Source organism: Ambystoma mexicanum, chromosome 1q (assembly GCF_040938575.1).
Source record: "Ambystoma mexicanum isolate Mex_15411 chromosome 1q, UKY_AmexF1_1, whole genome shotgun sequence".
In the NCBI taxonomy this organism is placed as follows: domain Eukaryota; kingdom Metazoa; phylum Chordata; class Amphibia; order Caudata; family Ambystomatidae; genus Ambystoma; species Ambystoma mexicanum.
Window position 1 is genome coordinate 1,190,015,852 of NC_090922.1, and position 27,950 is coordinate 1,190,043,801.

The 27,950-nt window shown below is 43.3% G+C and overlaps 1 protein-coding gene across 1 annotated transcript in view; it reads right to left on the reverse strand.

The window, feature by feature from the left end:
- Positions 1-27,950, reverse strand: part of LRRC7 (leucine rich repeat containing 7) — a 3,010,809-nt gene that overhangs the window by 793,485 nt on the left and 2,189,374 nt on the right. The window contains exon 14 of the mRNA XM_069641926.1: positions 26,514-26,643. Within this exon, the coding sequence (XP_069498027.1) occupies positions 26,514-26,643 (130 nt within the window). The remainder of the gene's footprint in view (positions 1-26,513; positions 26,644-27,950) is intronic.

Sequence of the window (27,950 nt, forward strand, 5' to 3'; positions counted from 1 at the left end):
GTCAACTAGCTCGGGGACACCCAGGTAGTAATTGTTCAATCTCCAAGTTCTGGGGGGGGGGAGCCCTGTGTGCGAATTTCCACAAGTAGGGGTGAGTGGTCTGAGATTCCCCGGGGAAGGAAGTCGGCCGCTCGTGCCCTGTAAAGATCTGTGTGTGGGACAAAGAGATAGTCAATCCTGGAGAGGGAGCTGTGGGCTCCAGAGTGAAAGGAGTACCCTCTGGTGTCCGGGTGTAACTCTCGCCATACATCACCCAAACCCAAAGCAGATGCAAAGTTAAACAGTTTCGTAGGGGTGTCCGGGTTGCGATGTCTGAGGTGCGTACGGTCAGTGGTATTTCACATGACATCATTAAAATTTCCCCCCAGAAACAGCCTATCAGGTTGGTGTTTACCTATGAGGGCCGTCAAGTCCTCCAGCAGTTCCTGCCCCAACCCAGGTAGGGAGTACACAGAAGCAAAAGCGACCCTCTCCTCCCAAAGCGTACCCAGGATCAGCACATAGCGGCCCCTAAGGTCCTGTTCCAGGCTCTGAATGGCAAAAGGAATGCGCTTGTGTACAAGAATGAGGGTACCCCTGGATCCCATTGTGTATCCCGCATGGAAGGCCGTCCTATAGTTTGTGCATTGGAAATGGGCACAGTTTGATCCCGCAAGGTGTGTTTCGGATAGCAGGGCCACGTCGGGGGGAGTGTCTACTAAGTAGTTGCTTAATCAGGCACCTTTTGATCGCGGAGCCCATCCCATTTACGTTCCAGGTGAGTACCTTAAAAGATTTGGGGCGTTCAGTCGGGATCGACTGGGGTTGTATGGATGCCATCCGATAGTCGGGATAAGAGATTGGGCGGGTGATTCACGAGGAGGGTGTCCCCGTCAGTGGTGATGTATTGCGGTGCCTGCCCCGGGTAAATAGTATTGTACTGTCTGGACCATCTGTGGCCTTGTCTTCCCATGAACCTCAACAAACCCTGGAGTTTGCAATGACGCGTTGCTCCCAGGGTAACAAAAAACTCCCTATAACTTTCCCTTCCCTCCCCCTCCCCATACTCCACCCCAACACGAAGTACCTGTAGCCCCAACATCGTTGACACTCAAAGAGGGTAGAGAGTCAACCTTGCGAACCCCCGTTTAGGTTAAAACTAAAGAAGTTAGGGGGTGGGGGGCCCGGTAGTCTTCTCCCCCGTGCGAAGGAGATACGCCACCGCTAGCCACAATATTAATGACGTAAATGACTTACAACAGTTTTGTGGCACCACCCGGCTTCGTCCGTGGTATCAGTTCGGTCTCACACCCGCTTGTGGGATCAGACCCCCCCGCGGGGGGCCCGCCAGAGTCAGTCCCCGGCTTCCGCCGGTTGGTTCGGTGTGGGTGGCTGGTCCGGCTCCGGTAGGTGTCGTGCCGGTGGCCTGGGATTTCCGTCTCTGTTGGTTCGAGGTGCCAACCAGTCTCCCTCGATATGCTGCTCTGCCCAGCGTCAGGCCTCCCTTGGGTCGCTGAAGTGGACCGTCGTGCCCTTGTGATAGATTTTCCGCTGTGCCGGGAAGAGTAGGCCGTATTTGACTCCCATCGCTTGCAACTGCCTTTTAAGTTTATCAAAGGATTGTCGTGCTTTCTGGACCTCCCGCGTGTAGTCCGGGAAAAAGGCCATCTTGGATCCGTTAAAGGTGATTGTGCCTTTGGTTTGTGCAAGGTGCAGCAGCGCGTCTCGATCCCGATAGTTCAATAGTCTTGCTATCACCGTTCGCGGGGGAGCACCGGGCACTTGTCTACCCGTGGGCATTTGGTGGGCCCTCTCTATAGAAAAGAATTTAGAGAAGGATTGCTGGTCGAACAGGTCCATCAGCCACTGCTCCAAGAAAAACTCCATGCAGGGGCCTTCGGCCTTCTCAGGAATACCTAAAATCTGAATGTTGTTGTGCCTGGACCTGCCCTCTCCTTCTTCGACTCTGGATTCCAGAGTTTTGAGTTTGGCGGTAACCCCTTGAAGCTGTTGTTGCACTGCGTGCAGTCCATCCTCCGTGTTGGAAATACGCTGTTCCGCCTCGCCCGTTCGTGCTGACAATTTCTGCAGGTCGTGTCGTGGAGGGACACATCCAGGCTGATTCCGTCCATCTTCTGCTCCATCGATGTGCGGGAGTCTGCTATGGCCGCCATAACGTCCCTCAGGGAGAGTCCAGGTACCGAGTCCTCCTCTACCGACGGTAGTGGTTGGGAGTCGGGGGGTTGCGTTGGAGGGAGTGTGTACTGTTTGATTCTGTTTTGCATGGTGGGCCGTCTAGCTTTGTCTTTCCCCATGTCCATTGCCAGGCACTCACCGCTGTATGCGGGTCTTCATCGCAGCGACCAACGGGCCGCGCCCGTCTCTCCTCGTCCGGGCGGAGCGGCTCAGAGTCTGGCCAGCCGATTACTCCAGTCGGGGTCCCACGGAGCTGACTCCGACTGGCAACCACCACAGAGTGCATGGATGGTCCGGTCCCTGCTCAAAGCACGCCCAGTGCTCCCGCGGCCATTTTGGTTCGTCATCGGGCCTCACCGGCGTCTCCTTCCTGGGCTCCCACCTCTGCAACCCCGGCGCGTTTCAGGCTGGAATTCGCCCCAGACGTGCCCTGGGGTATCACGCACCGAAGATCGTATTTTGGGAGTTACCAGATGGTCTTAAGTAGTCATTTATAACAGGATGTTAGGCCGCGGCAGTGGGAGCTCCACAGGCACACGTCTACCGCATTGTGCAGTTGGCCATGCCCCCCCATCCTTTTAAATGGATGAAGGCTATTAGCACTCTAGCTTCCCAAAGCGGGAACCCAGGGTGCTAAAAAAATATTTTTCTTCCCACACCGGTACACCTGCGGCATCCCGGTGTAGGAAGGAAAATCCTTTGCCAAGATGGCCACCATGGAAAGGGAAGGCGGGGTTCCATACAGGGCTCCTCTTCACTTCACAACACGTGTGCACGGTCTTCACAGCTACGTAGTTCCACAGCAAGTGTGCGCAGTTTTCACTGCTATGTGTTTTCCGTTAATGCATGTGTGCGGTCATCATTTCTACGTGTTTTTCTTCAATGCGTGTGCGTGTTCGGATGAGACATGTGTGAGCTCGGATTCATCTGTTTAGAGCGCGTGTACGAGTTTGAAAAAGATACACTGATATGTGCTTCATTCAATGCGTGTGCGCAGTCTTCTCATCTATGTGTTATCTATAGCGCGTGTGCGTGGTCTTCGCAGCTACGTGTTATCTACAGCGCGTGTGAGCGGTCTTCAGAGCTACGTGTTTTCTACAACGCATGTGCATGCTCTTCACAGCTACGTGTTATCTACAGCGCGTGTGAGCGGTCTTCAAAGCTATGTGTTTTCTACAGCGCGTGTGCGTGTTCGGATGAGGCGTGTGTGAGCTTGGATTCATCTCATTTCTGCGTTTTTTTCTTGAATGCATGTGCGTGTTCGGATAAGGCGCGTGTGAGGTCGGATTCATCTGTTAAAAGCGCACGTGCGAGTTTGAAAAAGATACACTGCTATGTGCTTCCTTCGACGCGTGTGCGTGCTTCATTAAATGCATGTGTGTGGTCTTCTCAGCTACGTGTTATCTACAATGCATGTGACGGTCTTCACTGCTACATGTTTTCCGTTAACTCCTGTGCACGGTCATCGTTTCTGCGTGTTTTCTTCAATGCGTGTCCGTGTTCAGATGAGGCACGCGTGCAAGTTTGAAAAAGAAACTGTCTGCGCATTTTGACTGGTGCAGTATATGTCAAAAGCGGGTGAAGTAGTTGTGCGCGTGCGCTTTACTGCGTGAGCGTGGTCTACACCACTACGTGCTTTCTTTATGTTCGGATGTTTTTTAGTTAACACGTTTTTTTGCTTCTTGCAGCCATATTCCATCCCATCCTGATCACCGCTCACCTCCCCAAACATTATTTGATAAGTTTGACGAGTGCAATGTTGTGTTTTTTAATAAGTTTAACCGCGATGTCCGCGGACACCGGACGAGAATCCAAGATGGCGGGCGTCTCCAAAAATCTGACTCACTTCACGCTTCACCCCAGCCAATCGGAGAGCACGTGACATGTCCACGGACATGACGCACGCCGTTTGGCCAATCTGTGTCCTGTCCGCGGAGCGAACAGAGAAGTGTGTACGCGGACATAGATACCACTCATTTTTTTGCCTTACGTTTTGGTCATTTAAAAAGAAATCTAATGGACGGTTTACACAAAATTAACAAAAGCACGCTTTCGGGACCAATCCATTGCTCCTGCTGAAAATTTGGTGAAAATCCGTCCGGCGGTTTGGGCTGTAGGCATGAGCAAAGTTTTTTCCCATTATGTTTATGGGAAAAAAAGAAGTTTTGGGACCCCCCTATAACTTTACCCCCCTGGACCAAACCTCACCAAACTTTGCAAAAAAATTCAGAGTGGGCCATATACTTTTTTTGCAAAGTTTGGTGAGGATTCGTCCAGGGGGAGTGGAGCTATAAGCTGCCCAAAAAGTGCTCTTCCTATGGAAACAGCAACTTAACCATAACTAATACCGTGGCTGTGTAATATATATATATATATATGTATATATATACATATATATAAATTACAAGGCCTGTGGTAGCGGCCCTGTAGTTATGATTAAGTTGCTCAAGCCATAGGAAGAGCACTTTTTGGGCATCTTATAACTTTGTCCCCCCTGGATGAATCCTTACCCAACTTTGCAAAAAAACGTATATGGCCCTGTCAGATTGATTCTGTGATGCTTAGTGAGTTTTCGTTAAGTGGTGGCAAAGTTATAGGGGGTCCCAAAAAAAGGGGGCACGTCTACAGCCCAAACCGCTGGACGGATTTTCACAAAATGTGTGGCAGTAGCGGCAGCTTGGTCCTGAAAGTGTGTTTTTGTACATTTGGTGTATATCCGTCCAGTAGTTTTTTTTTTTAAATGGCCCAAAAGTAGGTAAAAAAAATGTGATATCTGGGTTCGGTCCACAGACTCACGTCCCTGTTCAGTCTGCGGACGGGCATCCGATTGGTTGGTGAAAAGCGTGAAGTGAATCAGATTTTTGGAAACGCCCATCATGTTGGATTCGCGTACATCCCCTGGTTTCTGCGAACATTGCAGTAAAAACATATTAAAAAACCCATCATTGCACTTGCTAAAATCTCTGAAGAGGTGATGATGATGATGATGGGATGGGATATGGCCGTAAGAAGCCAGAAAACAGGAGTGTTTCATCCCCGAAGTCCGCGAACAAACTGAATGTTTGTGTATAGTCCTGTCATGTTCGCAAACATTTCAGATGTTCGGGGACATCTATGTCTATTTCTGCATTACAGGGTTGGTGAAAAGCAGTTTTTGGATGGCTTATAACTTTGGTGCCACTCAATGAAACTGCATGAAATCTTGGAATTCTATTCTAGACCTGATTCTGAATGGTTTTGGAAAGTGTGGACTTCTTTTGTCAAGAGGGAACAAAATTAAATGGGGTCCCATAAGAATTTAAATCTTGATATAAATGTTTTTTTAAAGGTTTGCTGGGATTCTGTCAAGAGGGGGCAAAATTAGAAGGCGGGTCCCAAAATATTGTAGAGGCTTATAAATGTGGTGCCATTTGAAGAATCTACACAAAAGTCTGCCAAACAATTTTAAATCTAGATATAAATGTTTTTGCAAGTTTTGTTGGGATTCTGTCAAGAGGGGGCAAAATTAGAGGGCGGGTCCCAAAATATTGTAGAGGCTTATAAATGTGGTGCCATTTGAAGAATCTACACAAAAGTCTGCCAAACAATTTTAAATCTAGATATAAATGTTTTTGCAAGTTTTGTTGGGATTCTGTTAAGAGGGGGCAAAATTAGAGGGCGGGTCCCAAAATATTGTAAAGGCTTATAAATGTGGTGCCATTTGAAGAATCTACACAAAAGTCTGCCAAACAATTTTAAATCTAGATATAAATGTTTTTGCAAGTTTTGTTGGGATTCTGTCAAGAGGGGGCAAAATTAGAGGGCGGGTCCCAAAATATTGTAGAGGCTTATAAATGTGGTGCCATTTGAAGAATCTACACAAAAGTCTGCCAAACAATTTTAAATCTAGATATAAATGTTTTTGCAAGTTTTGTTGGGATTCTGTTAAGAGGGGGCACAATTAGAGGGCGGGTCCCAAAATATTTTAAAGGCTTATAAATGTGGTGCCATTTCATGAATCTACACAAGTTTGCAAAAAGATTTTAGATCTAGATATAAATGTTTTTCTAAAGTTCGGTAGGATTTCGTCAAGAGGGGGCTAAATTAGAGGGGAGTCTCATAATTTTTATATGGCTTATAACTTTGTTGCTGCTTGACGAATGTGGACAAAGGTTTACAGAAAGATTATGGACCCAACCTTGAAGGTTTATGTAAAGTCGGAATGGATTCTGTCAAATGGAGGCTGTTATATGACTATTCTATGGACATACATTTTGACACTTTAGAAAAAATAAAACATGGGCGGATTTCCAGCAAACCCATGTAAGGAGCATTTGCAAGGACCTTAAAGAATGTTTTTGCAAATGTGCCTGTGTTTTATTTTTTGACAAGTGTCATAATGTAGGTACAAACAATAGTGATACACCTTTGGTGACTGAGGTATAGCCTGTGGCCATGGGCAGTGGCCAGATTGTCCGGGTCCATTAAGATAAACAAAAGCAATGCATTGCCATTGAGACAGCTCATTTAGATGGGGAACAGGAGAGTTGACAGCAGAGCCCAGGTTTGAATCCCCATTATGGCAAAAGTGAAAGGAATGTGCCATTTCCTGCCATCCTTGAACAGTATTAGGGTGCTATAAAGTAAGGGAACAATGGTGGATGTCCCCAAAAAGTTGGGGAATGTTGTTCTGGGCTACTTTGACCTCTGATCTGACATAAGAGAAATAGGACTTGAGGAATCAGGTTAGGCAATTGTAGAAAAGATAACTGCCTCATCATTGACTATAACAGCTAGGATTGATGGGAGTGGAAGTCTAAAACATTTGCCAATATGGTGTATATTGAACGTCTCAATCTCCAGCAGGCTCATGTAGTTTGTTGAACTACTGCCATCAATATCTATGGCAGGAGCAAGTGTCGAACTGTTCCCACCTTGACTGAACTGCTCGGGACCATGTTATGAAAAAGGAAAATACTAATATACATGAACAAATAATTAGAGAAAATATTTAATCCAGCTATTTCTAAAAAGAAAAATGAACTATGCATCCCTTAAATCAAATTGCATTTTAGCAATGTAAAACAAAACGAGAAACAACATATGGACACAGTTTGTTTATAGGTGGAGGGTAGGCTAACTATCCTATGGCTAAGGCGGAGGTAGGAGGGGCAATCAGCGGGAAGAAAAGCCAGAGACACCAGAGTAAACATGCTGGCTAATACCACTACCATGACATAATATGCATCGGAAGAAAGCAGACCTACACAGGCCCATAGGTGGAGCTGCTATTCCCCTAGCACAAATACATTTTGGGGAAAGTAGTGTAGTTTCATTGGTACAGTATTTGGTCACATGACTCCATTTGGAGTCCGGTGTGTCCTTGTCCTTGTCTCAACAAAACATTATACACAATGAACAGAGCTCTTATTTTAGCATCACTGCTATAAAGGAGAAAGCCTGGTCTCCGCAGGAGATTTGAATGTTTCTTTATTGAGTGCTTAATAATTGAAGGCGACACGGTGACAGGAAGTTGTGTATTCTCTTCAGTTGTGTGGGGGTTGATTCCTCTATTCAAAACTCAACGGGCACATTTGAAATGCATGTCATTTCCACTGATGATAATGTTATTCATACATCAAGTGTCATCAGCTGATCATAACAAGGCAATCATTAGCTATAATGCTTAACAGACCATCATGCACTGCACAAGATATGTAGAGGCATGCACCAGTGTGACTAGCTGTGAGGGATTAGCAGCCACGGATCACAGAATATGCGCCAGAGGTCAAGATTAATTCTAAACCTTCCAGCCATCACCTCTTTTGTTTTGCTTAGTCACGCTGAGAGGGACGGATATGTCCAGACATGAGTCCCGTGCCTGCTGGGCGTAAAGACCCAAGCTACTCCTCACTGATGAGGCGCAACAAGACTGAAAGATGTCTGGGGATGATTGTGGTCTCGTGCAGAAGACATGCGACCAAGCAGTTAGGGCTGGACTGCCCCTTTGGGGGTGGGACTCAGCCTGATTTACATATGGTCTTTCTCCTTTCTGTAATTGCTTGGGAAAATGAGAACCATGGTCTGGAGCGTTGCCCGGAGCAATGATTGTAAGATTAATCCCAAACCTTACAGCCATCACCTCTTTTGTTTCGCTTATGCATTTAAACATACATATGCTTATCCGATGAGGACAAATCAACCAGATTTTATGGTGACCAGAGATAAAACGTATCAATGTTTATATTGTTTTCGTTTTGTGCTTTTAGGCTGCTACATGTTTCCTCCCATCACATCCCACAGGAGATCATACATTACTCATGCTATGAAAACAGTGGAAAGACTAAGCATGCGGTCGGAGGGCCAGTCGGGCTCCAAACCATCTCAATGCAGCCTTTGCTTGCGAAACCAAATCATCAATTCTCATTTGGTCGGCACATTAATATTCATGTCTTCTCTAGTGTGTGTGTTAAGGGGAAATGAATGCGGAGACATGTTGCTGATGGTGCATTTTCATCAGCTTTCCAAGGCCTGCGGGTACTGAACTGAAACACTCTCCTGCTCTTAAACTGTCAGCATCAGTCGAGACATGTATACCATATGCATGCCATTGCGGCGACATTGCAGTGACATTGATCACAGCGAGGCAATACGTAAACTGCACAGTGCTCCTATGGGCCACTGCACCTCAAAGTGCAGGCAGTCTGACTCACCAGAGCAGCTTTGGCAGGTGCTTTAACACTGCAGGCTCCACTCCAGCATCTAGGGCGGGCCTGCGGGCCTTTCCGGTGTGGGGTGATGCCAGTCTCTGGCTGCAGCTCTTCACAGTTCGGCCGAATACCCGCAAGGTCCATCCAACCATCTGCATGTCCACCAAAGGGCTCCTCTCTGGAGATCACTCCGTAGGACCATCACTACTGCAGACCAACCAGTGCATAGCAAATGATGGCACGCCGGCCTGGGAGGGTCTTACTTGCTAGAAGTAGAGCCCAGTTAAGTGAGACCTGCTCACCAAACCCAATCCGCTGGGATGCCAGTTGCACTGGCGCATAGGGTATTACAGAAGGGCTTTCTGTTCATCAAACTCGTATGTGGCCAGTAGTTGAAATAAAAATAGAAGCACAGAATACTCGCCGGTCCAACATGGTCATATGGTCGTAGTGCACGCATGTGTGTTTCTTGGCATAGAACGCAGTGTTTGCGCTGCAAGGCAAGGCTTTGGGAATAATTACCCTAGTTGGCAAAGAAGCATATCTCATAAGGGTCATTACATACTGGTATGATGCACACGGGTGTACTGAAGACAACATACCATTCTATGTCCAAATTTGACAGGTATTGATCCAGAAATAGTCTGAATGATGCAGCACAGTTACATGTCCTAGCTGTTGTCAGACAACATTTATGTTTCTCCTCCAATGATGGATCAACGTTCCAGACTAATATTTGAACCACTGTTAGAATGTACAGTTCTGAGCACAGCATTAAGAATTGTATCATGGTACAGTACTCCTGATGGTCACTACTTCGCATGGCATTGTTTTATGATGGGAATTTCTTCTGCTGTAGCTCAATGTTTCGCCTGGACAAAATATCTGCTATTATTATTATGCATGCATCCAGAGTTCCAACCATGCACAATTATTTTGAATGGGATTAGAAATGTGTCTGGTGCAGAAGGGTACTAGTGCATCTGGGTCATGTGTTAAATCGGACAGCATTCCATCAATGAATGAGGCCTGTGACAAAGCCTGCGTGCACTGAGGAAAGACAATAAGAGATTCCAGGCCCTGGCAGGAGGGACCAAGGCATACGAGATAGACCTGCTGTGAATGTAAGCAGAAGGCCTAGAAGACAGGACTACTGTGAGCCCTGCAACCCAAGGCCCAGCAGAGAGGCCTACACTTTAAACGCTGAATCCAAAGCCTAGGGGAGAGGCTAGTTGTGAATATTGCAATGTGGGGCCTATGAGAAAGGCCAAATGTGAGTCATGTAACTCAAGACCTAGGAGACAGGCATGTTGTGAATGCTACAACCCTAGGCCTAAGCACAAGTCTTCTCATGAATCTTGAATCCATAGTCCAGGAGGGGCCTAGCGTGAATCATATTGCCAAGATCCAGTAGGAACCCCTCGTGAATCCTGAAGCTCCAGGTCCAGGAGTGACCTGTCATGAACTCAGAAATCTAGGGTCCACCTTGAGAGAACCCAGGGACAAGACTGTTTCCTTATAGTAGGGACACACTTCCAAGAGTAGGTTTGTGAACTGTTTTCTTTGGTCATTCCTTGGAACTTTAGGGTATTAGCTTAGACTAGTCTGGATGCTATGGAGTAAAACTGGCGAACCACTGGAGTTTTCTTTATTAGATGCAAGGTGCCTGAGGAGGGGCGTGGAATTATTAGGGACGGTTCGATCACAAGGGAATTACTGGGAACACTACAGGGTCGCCATTTAGTTAAAGCTATCCTGACACACTTTTATTCCGATATTCATCTTTAGTTGTAAACTCTACCAACGTACCTACTAAGCATTTATCTAACCTTGATCATGTTCTTATGAAAATAAAGATACGTTGAAACCATACTTTGTTGCTACATTGTATCATTGCTTCAACTTTCCCAAAGAATGAGTACATGGTTTGGGTTTGGGATGATGCGTCAACTGCCAGAGTCTGTGGAACACAAATGATGGGTGCTTGTTAGTGGAATTGCATAAAGATGTGTGTCATCCTTCACTCAGATGGAATCATGTAGGTAATCATGAGGTGTGGGTAATGCCATGCTATCTTGTTATTGCCAAGGTGGGCCTCAACTTCCCACTACATTAGCGGTCACCCTGCTATAGACTGTGGACTTTACAACACTATCCATTCCGAGGTTAATTGCCAGAAAATATAGATGATGCAACCTGCAGTCCTGCCCCGATCTCTGTGTCCCTGCTTCTGGTTATGCCGGTGAGGTCCGCAATGATGGCAGCCTCTGCCTCCCGAGGCTAAATGTAGGGGTCTACCACTGAGCTTCCTCTAGCGGCCATGCACTCCTGCCGATGTGTCTATATCATGGTGTGTACCCGTCACTTTTGGTCATACAACCTTTTCAGGATGTCTCTGGTGGTGAAGGGATTCTTAGACATGGGCAGAACTTTATCAGGTAGCCTGTCTCATATCTGTGCATGTTTATAAGGTACAGATTTAGCCATTAGGTGGCACACCTGCACTGTGCCTCTTTGCCAACCGGCCTAGCTGGTACAGTGAGCTTCTGGCCTGGAGGACTTGGGGTTCCACAGGCAACCACCACCTCTAGGTCCCCAGATCCCCAGATGCTAGCCTTTTTGCCTGGATAGCATACTTGGGCCAGGTTTCCATTAGATTGAAATCCCGTAATGGCTGCCAAATGGTGTTGCTTTCGCTTAGAGTATTGTAATTTCTGCATGTGGTCCAGTATTTCTGGTAATATGGGATTCAGTACTCAGAATGTTATCACATCTGATGCAGATTTAGCATCATAGTATTAATCAGGCCCAGTATGTTTATGATTTTGTGGCATATTTTTCATTTAGTTTTTTCCTCCTGTCCCTACTACTGGTGGCGTAGATTAGGTGTGGCCTCAAGGGCAAAGCCCACCCACATATCGCAAAAACCCATTTTGCCATTTTGGTGAAATGTCATCTGTTGTCTGACATTTGCCTGAATAATGAGCAAAAAACACAAGATATTTTATTGTGGATATCTAAATGTTTTGCATGTATGCATAGCAACAGGCCAACTTTGTCAAAAATGCCTGCAAGCATACGGCTTTCATGCAGGCTCTTCAAAGGAGTCTTAGGGTAGCATTACTAGTTTGGCGGTATCTCAGTGGTAAAGCCAGAGATACCACCAAATGTACTGTTACTGCCACTTGGTCCAGCAGAATTACTGCCAGATCACAAGTGGTGGTATGGCGGTGTTAGTTTCCATTTATGGAACCCATAGGACTTCAAGGGGATTTCTGTGGTTACCACCAGTGGTAACTCGGCCAACATTTGGCAGTTAGGTGGCAGAAATACCTTCAGCATTTTGTTGGAGGTTTTTCCACCACCTTCCCTCTAAACCTATATTTCGGCAGTGCGGTAATGCAGTGGTAATACAGTGGTAACCCTGTTACCACTGCATTACCATCGTTTCTGGCCACACCGCTGAATTCATAATGAGGCCCTTAGTCTTGAAAGTAGTACTAGCCATTGGGCAGCATCTCAAGTTGTCCCCAAGGAGGCGGAAAGTAATCAACAATCGTGACTATTAGGATCACATCTTATTGAATTCCGTGAGAATAAACTGTACAAAATACTGTAATTCAAAATGGCATGTGCTAACAAAGCCAGGATTTACAAAACATGATTTGAGACCTATGTTTCTGTATGTTTTTACGGATCAAGAGTGTGAATGAGTGGTTTGTTTGCATTACTAGCTTAGGAACTCTGACACACAGCAGGTACTTTGCTTGCAGGTTAATGCTGTGCAGCAGGAAAGTAAAAATGGACCTATGTATGGCACACACCTAGCTAACAATCATCAAAGCACTTACTAAACAAGGGACAGATTACAGACAGATGATGACTCAGACAGGAGTGGGCCTATGGGGGGAGGGGGTTCATTTGGAGGGTTCATCCTTTTGGATCAGATTTACATTTATGCAGCTCTCCAGAGACCTTTTTAGAATACTTGCAGAGTCGATAAATGAGTGCCAGCAGTTGGGCAATAGTACAATCTGCTATTTCCAATGCATTTAACACAGCTTGTAAAAACGCATGCTTCTATTTTAAGGGCCCCCTGTCTTAGACCCATGTTTATACAGAGCAGGTTGACTGGGTATTGAAATTATGGTTACACTATTTCTACGGCACTTGTATGGTATCCTGACTGCATATTGTTGGCAGCTGATATTCATGTGCCTTTCACAGAATATTCTGTATCTAATGACCTGTTTTTCCTTTAGTTTTGTCCCTCCAACTGTACTGCAGATGTACGCTGGCTATACTGTGTTGGTTGTGGCAGCTCATTTTATGCATTTTCAAGGATGTCATTTCACCAAAATTCTAGGGGTAGCGAAAGTGGCACCACACGACCCTTGACCTCTGATGACACCACAGGAAGTGATGTCATTTGACCCCACCCCAAGTAACATCACAGGAAGTGATGGTGCACAACGTTTCTCCCTAGACAAAACAGGAAGTGGCATCACATAGCATTGTTTCAGTACACTAAGAAAATTATGGTTACGCTATCACTGTAATATGATATACATTTTATACAAGAATGGACCACCATATTTAGCATTAATATATGTCTGCATAGCGCCAACAACCGTAAGGCAATAAAGCACTGTGAAGTGGCCGGTGACAAACTGTTGCAGCTGGAACAGAAAACAGTGTATGTACAACCAATATGGTGAGAAACACTGAGATCAATATATGCCCAGAACAAAAAAGTGTTTTAAAGCTTTTTGCAGCTTTTAAACTCAGCTTCTGCCCAAAGAGAATACAGAAGTTGATTCCAGATTAGGACGCCCGGTGTCGCCAGGCTTTACCACCTGCTGACAGCAGACCTGCCAGCCAACTCTCCAGCAACTCGCGGGAGTCTCCAACAAAAAGAGGTTTTCTCCTGCACTGACGCAATTTAACATAATTATACAGCAAAAATAGTCTGGAGCGAATCTCCCTGTTGTCCAAGCAAATCTCAGTCTTTGTTGGGATAAGTAAAATACGTCCCCAATTAAACATTTATATGTCCTAGAAAAAAAATTATGGATAAATTTGCCATACAAAATGGTGGAGGTGACTGCTAGTTTAATCTCAGAAAGGGGAAAGGAGGAAATCTGATGCGGTCAAAAGGCATAGAATGCAGAAATTGAGTCTCTATTTCAGGCATATGTACTAGTTCAATCTCTGCTGAAAACATTTTCTCTTGTTTTTCACTCTGTACTCATGACCAACTAAACAACCAACAAAACCCATCTTTGCCCCTAGTAGGGAAAGAGAAGGGTTGACTGCCATTGACCTATGTTCGCATGATTTGCTTCCTCAGAATAAATACAGCATTTCTACATTTCCATGGAATACATGTCATGTCATACATAAAGCAATGGGCAAGTGAAACAGATAAAAAATAAGCATTGGCAGAGCCAAACGGTTTGGCTTTTTAGGACTGGGCTAGGCATTTGCTGGGGACTACCATAACGGCACTACCTGCCCAAAACATGATAATAGCTGGAAAATGGCGTGACCACCTAGGCATGTGATGTCAGTGCATGTCGAATGTCCAATATCTATGCACAAGCCACAACTATTGGCTTTGCCAAATTTGTTTTAACAAGGACACACAAGTAATAACTTATTAATCAAGTGGCCATAGGCAAACTCAGTTAAAACATTTTTTATTATGACAGGGGCTAATTTACAACTGCAATTACGCTGCAAACTCCCAGAAGACTACTTAGAAATACCACTGGCAGGCCAATACAGCGCCACGCATGATGTTACTGCATAATAGAGCTAGCTCAAAGAGATCCCAGAACGGTTAGTTTTGGGTGGGCAGGGGCTGGCAGTCAATGGGAAAGACCATAATATTTTGCATGGCCTTGGGTTGGTAAATGATCGGGTAAATACCCAACAACATCCACCATCTACGTGGCCCTTCTCACATTCATCTCCATCACTCCCTTCTGTACTCTAGTCCAATGGATTCAGCTTAAAGGCAGTGATATGGCAGTGGTTGACCACCACCTTTTGGCCAAAGCGAAGGAGTTCCCAAACAAGAACAATGAGAGAAACTTTTCTACTGTTTTTACATTTATCAATTGGATCCACATCTATAATATGTTGATATGTAGATGTGTCATACAATGGCCTGCTATTATTTATTTTAAATACATCAGTTATATTAATGTTAACACATTCTGAAATAAATTATATGGCAAGGAAAAAGGCAGATCATTGTATTGTGAGAAACCTGAAGTGTCTCACCCGCTAGACTCCGGGGATCTGTCATCCAGGAGGCCAGGACATGGGCATCGCTTTTGGATCCAGCTCCTGGGGGTGGACCAGTGCGGGAGGATCACCTGTATGAGGGGTCTGGGGAGTGGAAATCGGACACCAGAAGGTGAGACGCGGTATCCCCTTCCCTGTAACACCCTTTTCCCCAACCTTCCAGGTAGGATACCTAGGAACTCAACCCCCCCTTTCCCAACACAAACCCTTTCTCATGGACAGCTCACTGTCTGCGCAAACGGACTAACACCAGAGCCATATACCTGACATGTCCCAATACAATGGTCAGGCAACGTTAGGCAATTAATGATCATTACACACACCTGACTTCCACACCTCCCCACATGGATAAAAGACGCAGCACAAAAGCACACTCTGAGCGAGGCAAAGCACACGAGGAAACAGTGGTTCCAAGATGGCAGTTTAATACATGGAGAAAGACAGCGAGACCAGAGAGGGTTACAAGGAGGGAAGTGCCCTTTACCCTTTTCAGACCGTTACTTTCACGAACCTTGGAAAGTAAGAAACCTAAGACTGGGAACTAAAGCTGAACAAACCTGCATTGTGTGTCAGAAGTACCCAGGGCATGGAGGAGCGGCTGCCGCTGTGGTACTGTCCTTGGCTCCTACAACAAAGCAGTGCCAGTAAAGACAGCATAGCCGGTGAGGCGGAGAGACGGATACCAAATCACCCTTTGTTAGAACCAAGGTTGCAAGCGGCAACATTGTATGAAGAAATCTAAAGAGAATAGCATGTGAAAAGTATGTGACGAACGACGCAAATCTAATTGAAAAACAGAGGAGTGATTGAACTTTGGGAGGCCAAATAAGATACCATAGACAGAGTGGTCCAGGGATGTGTGGGTGCTCACTCGAAGGTCTCAGTCAGGTATTCAGTTAATTGGCAGCTATTGAAAGGAGAGATTTGAGATCAAAGTGGTCCTAAAACGTGTCAAGCCTAATCCCATGCACATTCGAAAGTCTGATAGTTGAATGCATTCTACAATTGGTCTGAGCCCAGCTGAGGGAGACTAATTGTGATGGAGAAAGGATCTGAGCACGGCTGAGGGGGAGTCTGGGGTGAACCGTGAGTCACCCGAAAAAGGGTATACTCTAAACATTGGAAAATGGGGATCTGAGCCCGGAAGAGGGGGTTCCATGACATTGACTGTGATTATAAAAAGGGATATCCAGGGTGAGACACTCGAATTGAACACTCAAAAGAGGAGAGGAACTTTTTGTTTATTTTGTTCTGGTACACCAATCCCTCCGAGTCAAGAGACTTTGGAAAAGCAAAGAGACTTGCAGCACAGAAGGCCCTGATGCTGGCAATGGAACTGTATCCTTTTGTCGAACAAGCCAGAGTGTGTGCTTTGCTCGAGTGAACCTCCTTGTCCTGTGCTGAAAACATAGGGAAGGTGGGCCAACGGCCTGAACATTCTGACATACATAGTGAGGGCTAGTGTTCATGAAAAAGAAAAGTGTTCACAAAATTATATGTTTAGTGGTAAGGACTGGCAATCATTTTCTTTATAGTATAGGACCTTTTATTTTGACAAGACTCCCCTAGGACAGCATTATTATTATTTGATGGCTGTAGCTTGCTCCCATCTGCAGATTTACGTTTAGATAGGCATTTATCATACCTTTGTTATAGTTCAATATACACCCTTGAACTGTGATCACTTCTGTCTGTCTTACTGTTGATACCATGCCTTCCTTAAAGTATACATTTCACTGCCATCTTTCACGTATGATTTTTGTCATAATTCTGGCTATGTTATTTGTGAGCTACAAACTAATGCACCTTTTTTTCTGGTGCCCATCTCATGGTTGCAGTTTCTCAGCAGACTTTGCCAATGGCTTACATTGGCACTGTTTATCTCTAGAGACTTCTGGGCAAGTTGGTACTGCAGGATACCATGCCAACCCATGGATACATATACCCTTTGCTCTTGCCACTGAACCCTAGGACTCTGATCCTCATTTTCTTTGTCAGCGTTTGAAATGATCATCGTCGTGAGTTGTACATTCTTCTTTTTTTACTTGTCTTTTGTTTTGCTGGTAAGAAGTGCCCCTTGAACTTCGCTCTACTCCCTGACAAACATCCCAGAGAGCAAGCCCCTGGTGCTTGAGCAGTTCTAGACTACAAGACGACTTCGGCCAATGGTAGTGTAGTCTCACTGCATGCGTGGAGACTTTTCTCTCTATTGCTTTCCCTGTGCCAAATTGATGGCCCCCTGTAAGTAGCTGGGTTCCGTACTTGTAGATGCATCACAGCTATCTTGGAAGAATCTGACAACTTGTCTGCATGCCACTTATGAACTGGAGACGCACCGGAAACAGTGGAACAAGCCCAGTAGCACCACTCATCATTGGGGATTATTGGTAAATTCATCATTATAATGCTAGATGCTACCATTCTATCCAAACTCTCCAAGCGTATAACAGCCTACGACAAATACATTGGAGAAGCATTGGACTCCATTGCAATCTAAAAACGCTGAGGGCCACCCACAGTCAGTTAAAAAAAAAAAAAACGTTTAGGCCAGGGATAGCAGGGGAGACAGCATTACTAGCAAGGGAGGCAGTGGGCGTCACAGCTGCTACCCCTAGCAGCCCTCAAATTATGTTCCTGTGCATTTTATAGAATATTTTAGCTTTTATAATTTGTTTTAATTTTGATTTATTCGTCCAACCCTATTGTGCATGTAGGCCGACCATACTGCATGTTTGGAGTCTGGGGTCTTATGTCGTGTTTGTCCCTACCATCTACGTGCCCATCTATAGTGGACCAACTTGTGCGTTTTGAGCAATATATTTCCGTTTGAACAACAATTTCTTTTTTATACCTTTGGCCATTCTTTGTCTGGCTGAACTGGGGGTGGAGGGAGGTGTGATGTGGTGATTGTGAGTGAGGTTTTGCATATGTCTTCCCTCCATGGACTGCACGTTTATGGATATATCAATAATATTTTCTTCCTTAAAATGTTTCAATACCTTGAATTTCAATCACTATGTTCACCATTTTTAATGCCCATAATTTCATGATGATGGACAGCACTATTTAAAATTGAAGCAGCCAATTTCAATATATGGGGTTTAAAGCATGATATTTCAGACTTTAGAGAAAACGCAATGCAAAAAACATGTTTCTTTCAGCAAATCGATATCCAGGGTGACGCAAGTTACTGCATTAATATCCACATTCACTAACAAGCAGGGTGGATTCAGTCTCTGGGGGACACAACAATTGTATATTCAAGTGTTTGCCCCCATGATCATCTACAGCCTTGAGTCGCTTTTATCATTCGATCTGGCGTGGCTCCAAGTGATGGAGGGCAAATTTTGGCATCGGATACTGGGTGGGGTTTCCCCCGGGAGTTCCGATGGCCTTGATTAGACTCGAACTGGGCCTTCCATCACTAAAAGCCATGGTACTTAAAAGGAGGGCAGGGCTCTATATCAAGATGATTGGCTGCACTACCAATCCCTTACTGTCTGTGATCTATCAGGAAGTAATTAAAAAACATACTACTTCACCCTTATTAAAAGCCATGACCACATTTTTATAGATATAGGTTGGACGCAAGAGGGGCAACCATCACTAAGGAAGTTCTAAATGCACTAGGGAAAAAGGTGGACTTGTGGGATTGGCTCGAGAATTTCTCACATCTGAGCAGTTTAAAGACCTACCAATTTGTAAAATACAGACTATACACCTATATGAAACCCAAAGCCTATCTGTATTTGTGTCCTACTAAAAGGCTTAGGCGTTTTATTATCTTGTTCAGATTGGAACAACTCCCCACGTTGAGCAACTTGGGAGCCAGGGATAACATTCCAGCCAAAGAGTGAGTCTGTCGCATATGCAAATCCACTGAACGCCTGGAGACTGCCAAACATCTCTTAACTGAATGTCAGACATTAAATCATACAATTCTATTATACCTTGGCGAATTCGTACACAACCCTTTAACCATTTGTGAAATATCATTTTGGCTTTATTGTACTAACACCTGCAATATGCATTTGTTTATTGCATTGTATAATGTCTGGCAACAGATAGAAGTATGTTTGGGCTCCCTGATCTGAGCTACTTGAGTGTGATGGTGTCAGGAACAGACAAGTTATATTGCCTGGGAAGAGGTCTATTATTAATTTTATTCTATTCTTCACACGAATTTGAAACAAATAGGTTCTTGGAAAGTATGTATTACTTTATGCTGCTATTGTACACATTTCTGGGAAAAGATATTGATATATATATATATTTTAATATGATCTTTTCTTTATTTTTTATTTTTTATTCACATATTCTTAATAATGTTGTTTTGTCCTTTTCCGTATATTATATTTGTTGATGATTTGTTTGCATGATTTGATTTGATATTAATGTATGTAGTTTGTTTTTATGTGTAAAATTTGAATTTATTTTCAATCTATATTACATTAAAGAATTATTATTGTTATGAAAAGTCACAGAATGTGGCATGAGTGTGCAAATATGACAAAGTCACTTGTATGTTTAATTTGTTGAGCTTTACTTGCCAACATATAAAAGGGCGAACTGGGGTATTTGTAAGGTCAGTAATATGTGTGCTCACTTCAGGAGAAATACTGACACCCACAGAATGTCCCACTAGGTTGATGCTGCCGCAATTCTGGCAGGGCTGAGGAAATGTCAATCAATCATATGCCATGGAAGGGAAGCGCCACATTATCTGTTGCGTTGGGAGTGTTGGGCACTTGCTGTAGTATACCAAATTCACCGAAAATTTTTACACTGCTGTTGTACTTTTTTATCTTGTTCTCTTACCTTAAGTTTTGCTTTCTGTACCATTATTATTACTTTTGCCAGATGGAAAATTGTTTGAATTCCTGCAACCTTCTGTAACCAATTCCTTCAAATCATGCGCCCAGATGCCACAGATGCGCATTACAAATAAACACACTATAAATACAAATATCTAGGAGTCGTTTTCCATCTCAGTGCTGGCAATCTACTTCATTGGAACTGGTGTATTTTCGTTCAGAAAATAAAAACCGCTCCGAGCCCAGTAAAAGCAAAATGCAAGTGTCACACACCTACACCCCCCTCACAAACACACACCCATCTCATTTTCTTCTGACATGTCAACATTCCTACATACTTCCATTGGTTATTGAAACATTGTGCTGTTCAGTGGGAAACACATGCACACTGCTATTCTGAAACTCAAAAGTTAAAATGTACCCCTAAGGAAAGACAACAGGACCACAGTTTGCAATGTTGCACAGGGGTGATCAGGCCAAGGTGGAGGCGTTGGCCTTGCATTTCAGTATATGAAAATAACGATTACTCTCTAACGGTTACATTCTATGATCTATGCAGTTCTCGGCGAGTCAGCAGAATGTGCATTTTATCTCCAACTTGCAACACAGAATTCCGTTAATAAAAAGGTGTTTCATTCTTAGTTGTCAAAAGGTTAATTTCAGATCAAGATATATGGACATTTTAAAATGTCGAATGAGGACTTTAATACCATATAGCATTTTACATAACACATGTTCCTATTTACCAGTATATATTGCTTTTGTGAAATGGGTTATTCTACTTTAAAGGGCTTTTTTCGAGCCTTTATACATTCACCATCTTGCTGTTTTTCCATTGTATAACATATAGGAATTCCTAGACTGTGCTATCAGTATTTCACCAGGCAATGTCATTGTTTCCTGATATGCTATATACATTACATCTATGATATATGCAAATTACTATATGATTTAGATTCTTCTTTATATAATATGTACTTTTAATTATATGATATACATTACACGGCCACGCTAGTGGCCGTGTAGTTATGGTTAAGTTGCTCATACCATAGGAAGTGCACTTTTTGGGCGGCTTAGAACTTTGCTCTCCCCTGGACGAATACACACCAAACTTTGCAAAAAAAAGTATATACTGCACTCTGAATTTTTTTGTAAAGTTTGATGAGGTTTGATCCAGGGGGGGAAAAGTTATAGGGGGGTCCCAACATTTATTTTTTCCCATAGACTGAATGGGGAAAAATGTTTGTGCACGCCTACAGCCCAAACCGCTGGACGGATTTTCACCAAATTTGCGGCAGGAGCAGCGGCTTGGTCCTGAAAGCGTGCTTTTGTAAATTCGGTGAAAATCCATCCAGTAGTTTTTTTTTTTTAAATGATCAAAAAGTAGGTCTCAAAAAATGGGTGATATCTATGTCCGCTCCGTGGACACACTTCCCTGTTCGCTCTGTGGGCAAGATATCAATTGGCTAATCGGTCGCGTCATGTCTGCGGACATGTGACGCATTCGCTGATTGGACGGTGAAGAGCGTGATGTGCGTCAGATTGTTCCGATGCGCCTGCCATCTTGGATCTGTGTTTTGGTGTCCGTGGACATCGCTGCAAAAACATATTAAAAAACACAACATTGCACTTGTTAAACTTATCAAATACTGTCTGGGGAGGTGAGGGTTGATGAGGATGGGATGGGATATGACAGCAAGAAGCAAAAAATGGGTGTTTTCTGTCACGAAAGTCATACGGTACATTTGGAGCTGTTCCACAATATAATGTGTGCAAAGTACAGGCGAAGGACTAATGTGTCTGTGTTAAAATGTATTTAAAATAATAATGAAGTCAGACTGCCGCCCCCTAGAGTCTGGCATTTGAGGCAGCGAGCTGCACTGTCTGATGCAAAGGGCGGCCCTGCACGTGTATGCGAATAACAGTTCTCATGGCGTCGGTGAGGAAAGTTTTTGCCAAGTGGGAATGTATTTAGATTCTGAGTGAAGGTCACCAGCTTTGAATTTTTGTTTGCGAGCTAAGGAAGCCCACGCATGGGACACACAGTATAAGGTTCAATTATTTTTTGACCTTGAGAGAAAGGGACCATTCCGTAAGGAATGCAGTGAGAGGAGGTTTGTAATAATGAACATTTGATAAGGTTATGCATTCCAAAAGTGTGTAAGGAACATGTAAATTCAGTTCATGAAGAATCTTTGGTGCGAACGCAAAGAGCGTTACAGTCTGACTTACATCAAGAGAATGGAAATGGTGAATATAATGTAAGTTTGATTTTGACGATTGTATACCGGAACGAGCATTAACTTATTATTATCTGAAGATTAATTTTGGGTTATATTCTATTCGTTTGTTATGTGTTGCTTATTGCAATGTAACGCAAGTACTATATTTGTGTGTAGTTGTCTTTTTTACATGGTTATGGGGAGTGCAGCATCGAGGTGCATGTAGACATCACTAGGTTCACCCAGATTCAACGCTAATATTTCATTAAAATGTAATTTATGACCATATCGAATTGTGTATCAGATTCCACGTTGTTTTCTCTTTGTTGAGATTGTTTGATGTGTGTGCTAATCGTTAGGTTAAACTCTATGCCGATTTAAAAAGTCAATAGATACATTGTAATAAAGTTTGGGTATTGAGACACATTTTCTGTTATGTTTTCGAAATAGCTACATCCTGCCTTTCTGCGATTGTCATAGATTCCAGATGCCAACTGACAGCTTCTTTAATCGGCAGCTGCAGATTGTTGTCAACGCCTGGATCACAGTGACTGTTTTTTGGGACGATCGCCCAGGGCCAATGTGCCCGTACGCTGTACTAGCGATTAGTAGTAACATAACATCCTTTATTGTGGTCTAGGCCCAAGTTGATGCAGAAGCCCTGGAATTCACTGTGCGACCCAAGCGGTTCTTTTATCAAAAATGAACACTTTGTGTACGCAAAAAGAACAACGTGTGTCTCACGATAAACATTTTGGATCACGAGGGAAGAAACAAAATAGCGGTATAGCTTTAGTGACTGAGGGGTAGCCTGTGGCCATGGGCAGTGGCCAGATTGTCCGGGTCATGGAATAAGGTCATGATCTGGGCAATCTGGGTACTGGCCATGACCAGAAGGGACAAAACATAGGATTAAAGTGGCCATGTCCACCTGGGACTGGCTTTGTGGTAAAGTTATTCGAAATTAGGATAGATATGAAAGGGAAGAAAAATGTGCTTGTGGTAATATGGTCATAGGGTTCTCTTTTTGCCTTCTGCAGGCTGCCATGGAAGCGAAGAGGGGCCCTGCATGGAACCCTTGCCTTCCCTTTCCATGGTGGCCATCTTGGTAATGTATTTTCCTTCCTACACCGGGACGTCGGAGGCATCCCGGTGTAGGAAGCACAATTCTCTTTTTTAGCACCCTGAGTTCCCGCTTTGGGAACCTAGGGTGCTAATGGCCTTCATCCCACATTTCAGGGGCTGCAATGGGGGATAATGGTCCAGAGACCTCGTTATCCACCCTCGCTTCGCTTGGGCTGATAACTTGGGGTGCTGGGCCGGTATCCACCGTTCCAGTCCCTGGAACGGAGGATGAACGCCACAATATTGCCATTAGCATAACACAAAATGCAAATGGAAATGTTGGAAAATCTTATTGAGTCTATGTACTTTACTGAGAAATATAAAGTAGATGAAGTCTATACATTTTTTTTAGTTCTATTTTTTAACTGTGAAATGTGGTTCCTAAAGGAATATGTCTTTTGTTGTTTTTGGATGTATTTATTTTGGCAGGAGAACTAAGAACGAAAGGTGGGGAGGGAAATGAGGAAACAGGAACCAAACACTAATAAGGAGGGGTAGGTGGACAGGGAAAATGTTGCATGTGTGTTCTCTTAGGTAGGGGGCAGTGTTTCTCATGCTCCTTGATAATGGTGGCTCTTGGGGAGGAGGGATGGCATTAGCTGATGCCATTTTAAGATAAATAGCAGTTTTGCTAAGTATGTACTGTGTACTAGATTGTTAATGGATAATGAGTAGGAATAGGTGTTGGAGCTGTGCAGGGGAAAATTTGAAGTTGAATGTTTCTAGATCAGTAGAAAATGCAGTTCTGAACTGTCCGTGAAGCAGAGATCTTATCGTGAAGTGCGGACGGGTTCTCGGACACGTCATCATGCCGTGCGCCAACCTATGGTCATGTGGCACTGTCTGGAAGGTCCGCTATATAGTCAGATGTTCGTAGACATCTACGGATGCAAAACTAGTTGAATTAGTTGCGAAAAGTGTATAGAAGTGTTAAAGATGATTCCAGAAGGTGGGAAATGGCAGAGTTTTAAGGTGACACTTTGTAAATGGGACACAAATATTAATATATTGGGTAAGTATGATATTAGTAAGTTGTAGGAAAATAGCATGCACTGGTAAAAACCCATGAAATTCACTGAAAAAACTTTGTTGAAGGGGCGTTATGGTTAAGTTGCACTAATAAAAACCTTTGAAATTCACTGAAAAAACTTTGTTAAAGGGACGTGATGGTTATGTTGGACTAATAAAAACCTATGAAATTCAAAGAAAAAACGTTGTTAAAGGGACGTTATGGTTTCAAGTAAAATCAAAAAACCCCAGAAATTCCCCAGTTATGGTAAGCTAAACAACCATAACTCGCGCCACCACCGTGCACTTCTAAGACTAACACCCAAGTCATTGATGACATCACTGATGACATAACATATCTGGGCTACTTCTTTTTCTTAATTGACATATATACGGCAGGTGGTTTTGTTCACTGGCAGTCAGAATAATAAAATTGACAAAGGTGCTATATATCTAGACGTTAACCTTGTCATATGTTCTTTAAGTACTTTCCTTAGGGTTTGGTCTCAGCTCTTGGTGCACATACATGGGGAAATGAGCAGGTCTCAAACACACAATTCATTTGTATACATGAAGATAAACTTTAATGTCATTAACATTTTCTGATGATGCAGTTTCTTTCTTCCTTACTTTAGTTTCCCTCTATGTGCCTCAGATTTGTATGCATTGTGGTTCTTCAGGTGTATTGTTTGTACCAGCACAAGTGCTGTATGTCTTGAATTGTTAGCTAGTTATTACATGTTTAACATTACTCAAAACACTGATACGGTAGCATTCATTATTGTACTATCCAAAATTACAAGATTATAAATAGTGTACTTCTATGGTGCATGCTGCAATCATTGCCTATGTTTATATATGATTAGATTTCTGTATTAACGACAACACTCCAATACAATCATATTAGGGGAGTACATTCTTTAGTAGATTAAGTAGTTCATGACAGGTCTCCCGATCACCCCTGACATCTTGTTACCAACAATATAAACACAACTCCTTGTAGGGACTTTTCATCAAAATGTATTTCATATGTGATGTCATCAGTGATGTCATCAATGACATTTGTGATGTCATCTTTGATGTCCTGGGTGTTAGTCTTAGCAGTGCACGGGGGTGGCACGAGTTACAGTTGGCTAGCTTACCATAACTGGCAAATTTATGAGGTTTTTTTGATTTTACTTGAAACCATAACGTCCTTTAACAAAGTTTTTTCTTTGAATTTCATAGGTTTTTATTGGTGCAACTTAACCATAACATCCCTTTAAGAAAGTTTTTTCATTGAATATATATATATATTGTGTAAGAGAAACTTGCGTTTAAAATGCTGAATTGGTCTCTCATATATTATTCACCCATCACATTCCTCAGAATCTTAGCGGTTACATGTGATTATATCGAATTATAAAAAAAAAAGAATACATTTTGAACAACCACAAAACATCTAAAAAAAGAAAAAAATCTTTTTTCATAGTTTTTGGGGAGGTTCCCCCCTTAAGCCTCCCCATGTTTTTAATACTTCCCCCCACTCAAAAAAGTTCTATTCCCATTCCCAACCACATATGTGTATTATTTTTAAAAATGCTTTTTTTAATAGATGTTTTGGCTTTGTTTAAACAACTATTTGTTGTTTTCTATTCGATAATATCACTGCATACCAATATTAGCTGTCACAAAGTTCCTTTGTTCTTCCCTATGCCTTAATTGTGAATTCAACATATTTTCTTTTTTTTTTATAATGCGCCAGAGCCCACAGGCATCAGGGCGCAAAAAGATTGTTTGAAGCAGACAGTTCTGAAAGGAAAGGTTATACAATGTATTTAAACAAAATTGGGTTCAGACTTTTTCTGAATAGATGTAAATCTGGAGTCATCCTCAGCTCCATAGACAGCTTATTCCATGTTGTAGCTGCTTGCACCAGAAAAGAACGACCGCCACCCCTAAGTCGTCAAATAAGGGTGCAGCGAAGGAGCATGATATCACTGGAATAGGGTGGAAGGATGGCTCTGCCAATGTGTTTGGTTCATTCATTAATCACTTTTATTTATCACATAACTTTTTTGTCTTCCACTAAAAATGTGGATGGGCATTTTGATGACTATTTGCCAAACAAGCAACTTTGCATTCAACAAATGACAACATAAAAAGTGCGAACATTGGAATGGCCTTACTTCTCTGGGCAACTCTGTCAGGAAATTCTCATCTCCTGCGAACGTTCGAAGGCTGTGCAGGTAGCCAACGGTGGGCGGCAGTGATTCCAACTCATTACAGCTACAATCAAACTCTTCTAATAATGATAAGCTGTAATGGGAAGCAAAGGGTGCATCAGACATTACACAACAGCAAACACAATTCAGATTACAGTCTTTCACAACTGTTCATCACATTTCATTAATCTGCCACTTAAAACTGGCATGGTAAAAACATGTGTCATTTAAATAAATTATCATTTTTAAACTTCTTCCAAATTATGAGTTGGGATATATTGGGGTATTCATGACATGGGTTGTATAAAAAGTACTGAACCAGGAACATAGGTGTCATTTGCACAATGCAGTTCTTTATATGCAGCCGATGCGGCAAACAGCTGATGAAATCCTAGCTAATAATTAGGTGGAATTTTAAAAATGGGTGGTATTCGCATTGCTGCATTCCCACTGCTGCACCAGACACATAAAGAGGTACTTTGAAAGAACAGGACAGTTTGAGAAAAGAAAACCTGGATGCTGCTTTCAGGGCATTGGGCAATCTAGTGCCAAGATGCCTTAGGGTGTACGTGCGCTTTCCAGGTTCTGTTAACATAACATAACTGTTGTCAGCCACCTAACAAAGTGTCTATATAATCAGGTGCCGATAGCAGTTCATGAATTTCATCATAAAACAAACATAACTGAAGTATGGGGAAGGACCAGGACGTAGTCGGAGAGTTATAGGTAGTGAATGTATTACAATACAAGTATATTATTTGGGAGATATATAGGAGAGTGAGATGATACGTCGAGCTCCACCAACTGGCAGCTAATTACGGTTGACATTCGAATGGCTCGCACTCCTCTCTCACAAGCACGTCTCCTGTGTTCGAGGAGCCGCTCTCGTGCAGTCCATCTCGTGCCTTACTCATAACAGCTGCAGGAAGATGTATTCACATTTATATATACTACACATCTCCCCTCCCTAAACTCCTTTAACAATAAAAAACTTAACAATGAAAACTACTTCACAGTCTTTCCGCATGCTCCATGTTCCCACACAAAGTCCTTCATAAGACGAGGATTGTAAATGATACTTCCTCTCCTCGACTTGCACGAAGAATCTGTTTTGGGTTTTGGCAAGGAAATTTCTGATAATCTTTTTCCATGCACTACATCCCTGCCACGCTCTTCACCATCACCAGAATCCTCACCACTACCCATCTCTTTAGGATCTTCATGGCCACGATAATTTGGCACACTTACTATGAGTGGTTTCAGCACACATACTCTCTCCAAATTCCAGATTCTTCCATCCTCAACCCTTACTGCATGCTTAAATACCTCAACCACACCAACAGGTTTTGACCACTTGCACGGACCATCCCTCAGAACAGGTGGAAGTTTGATTCTCACAAA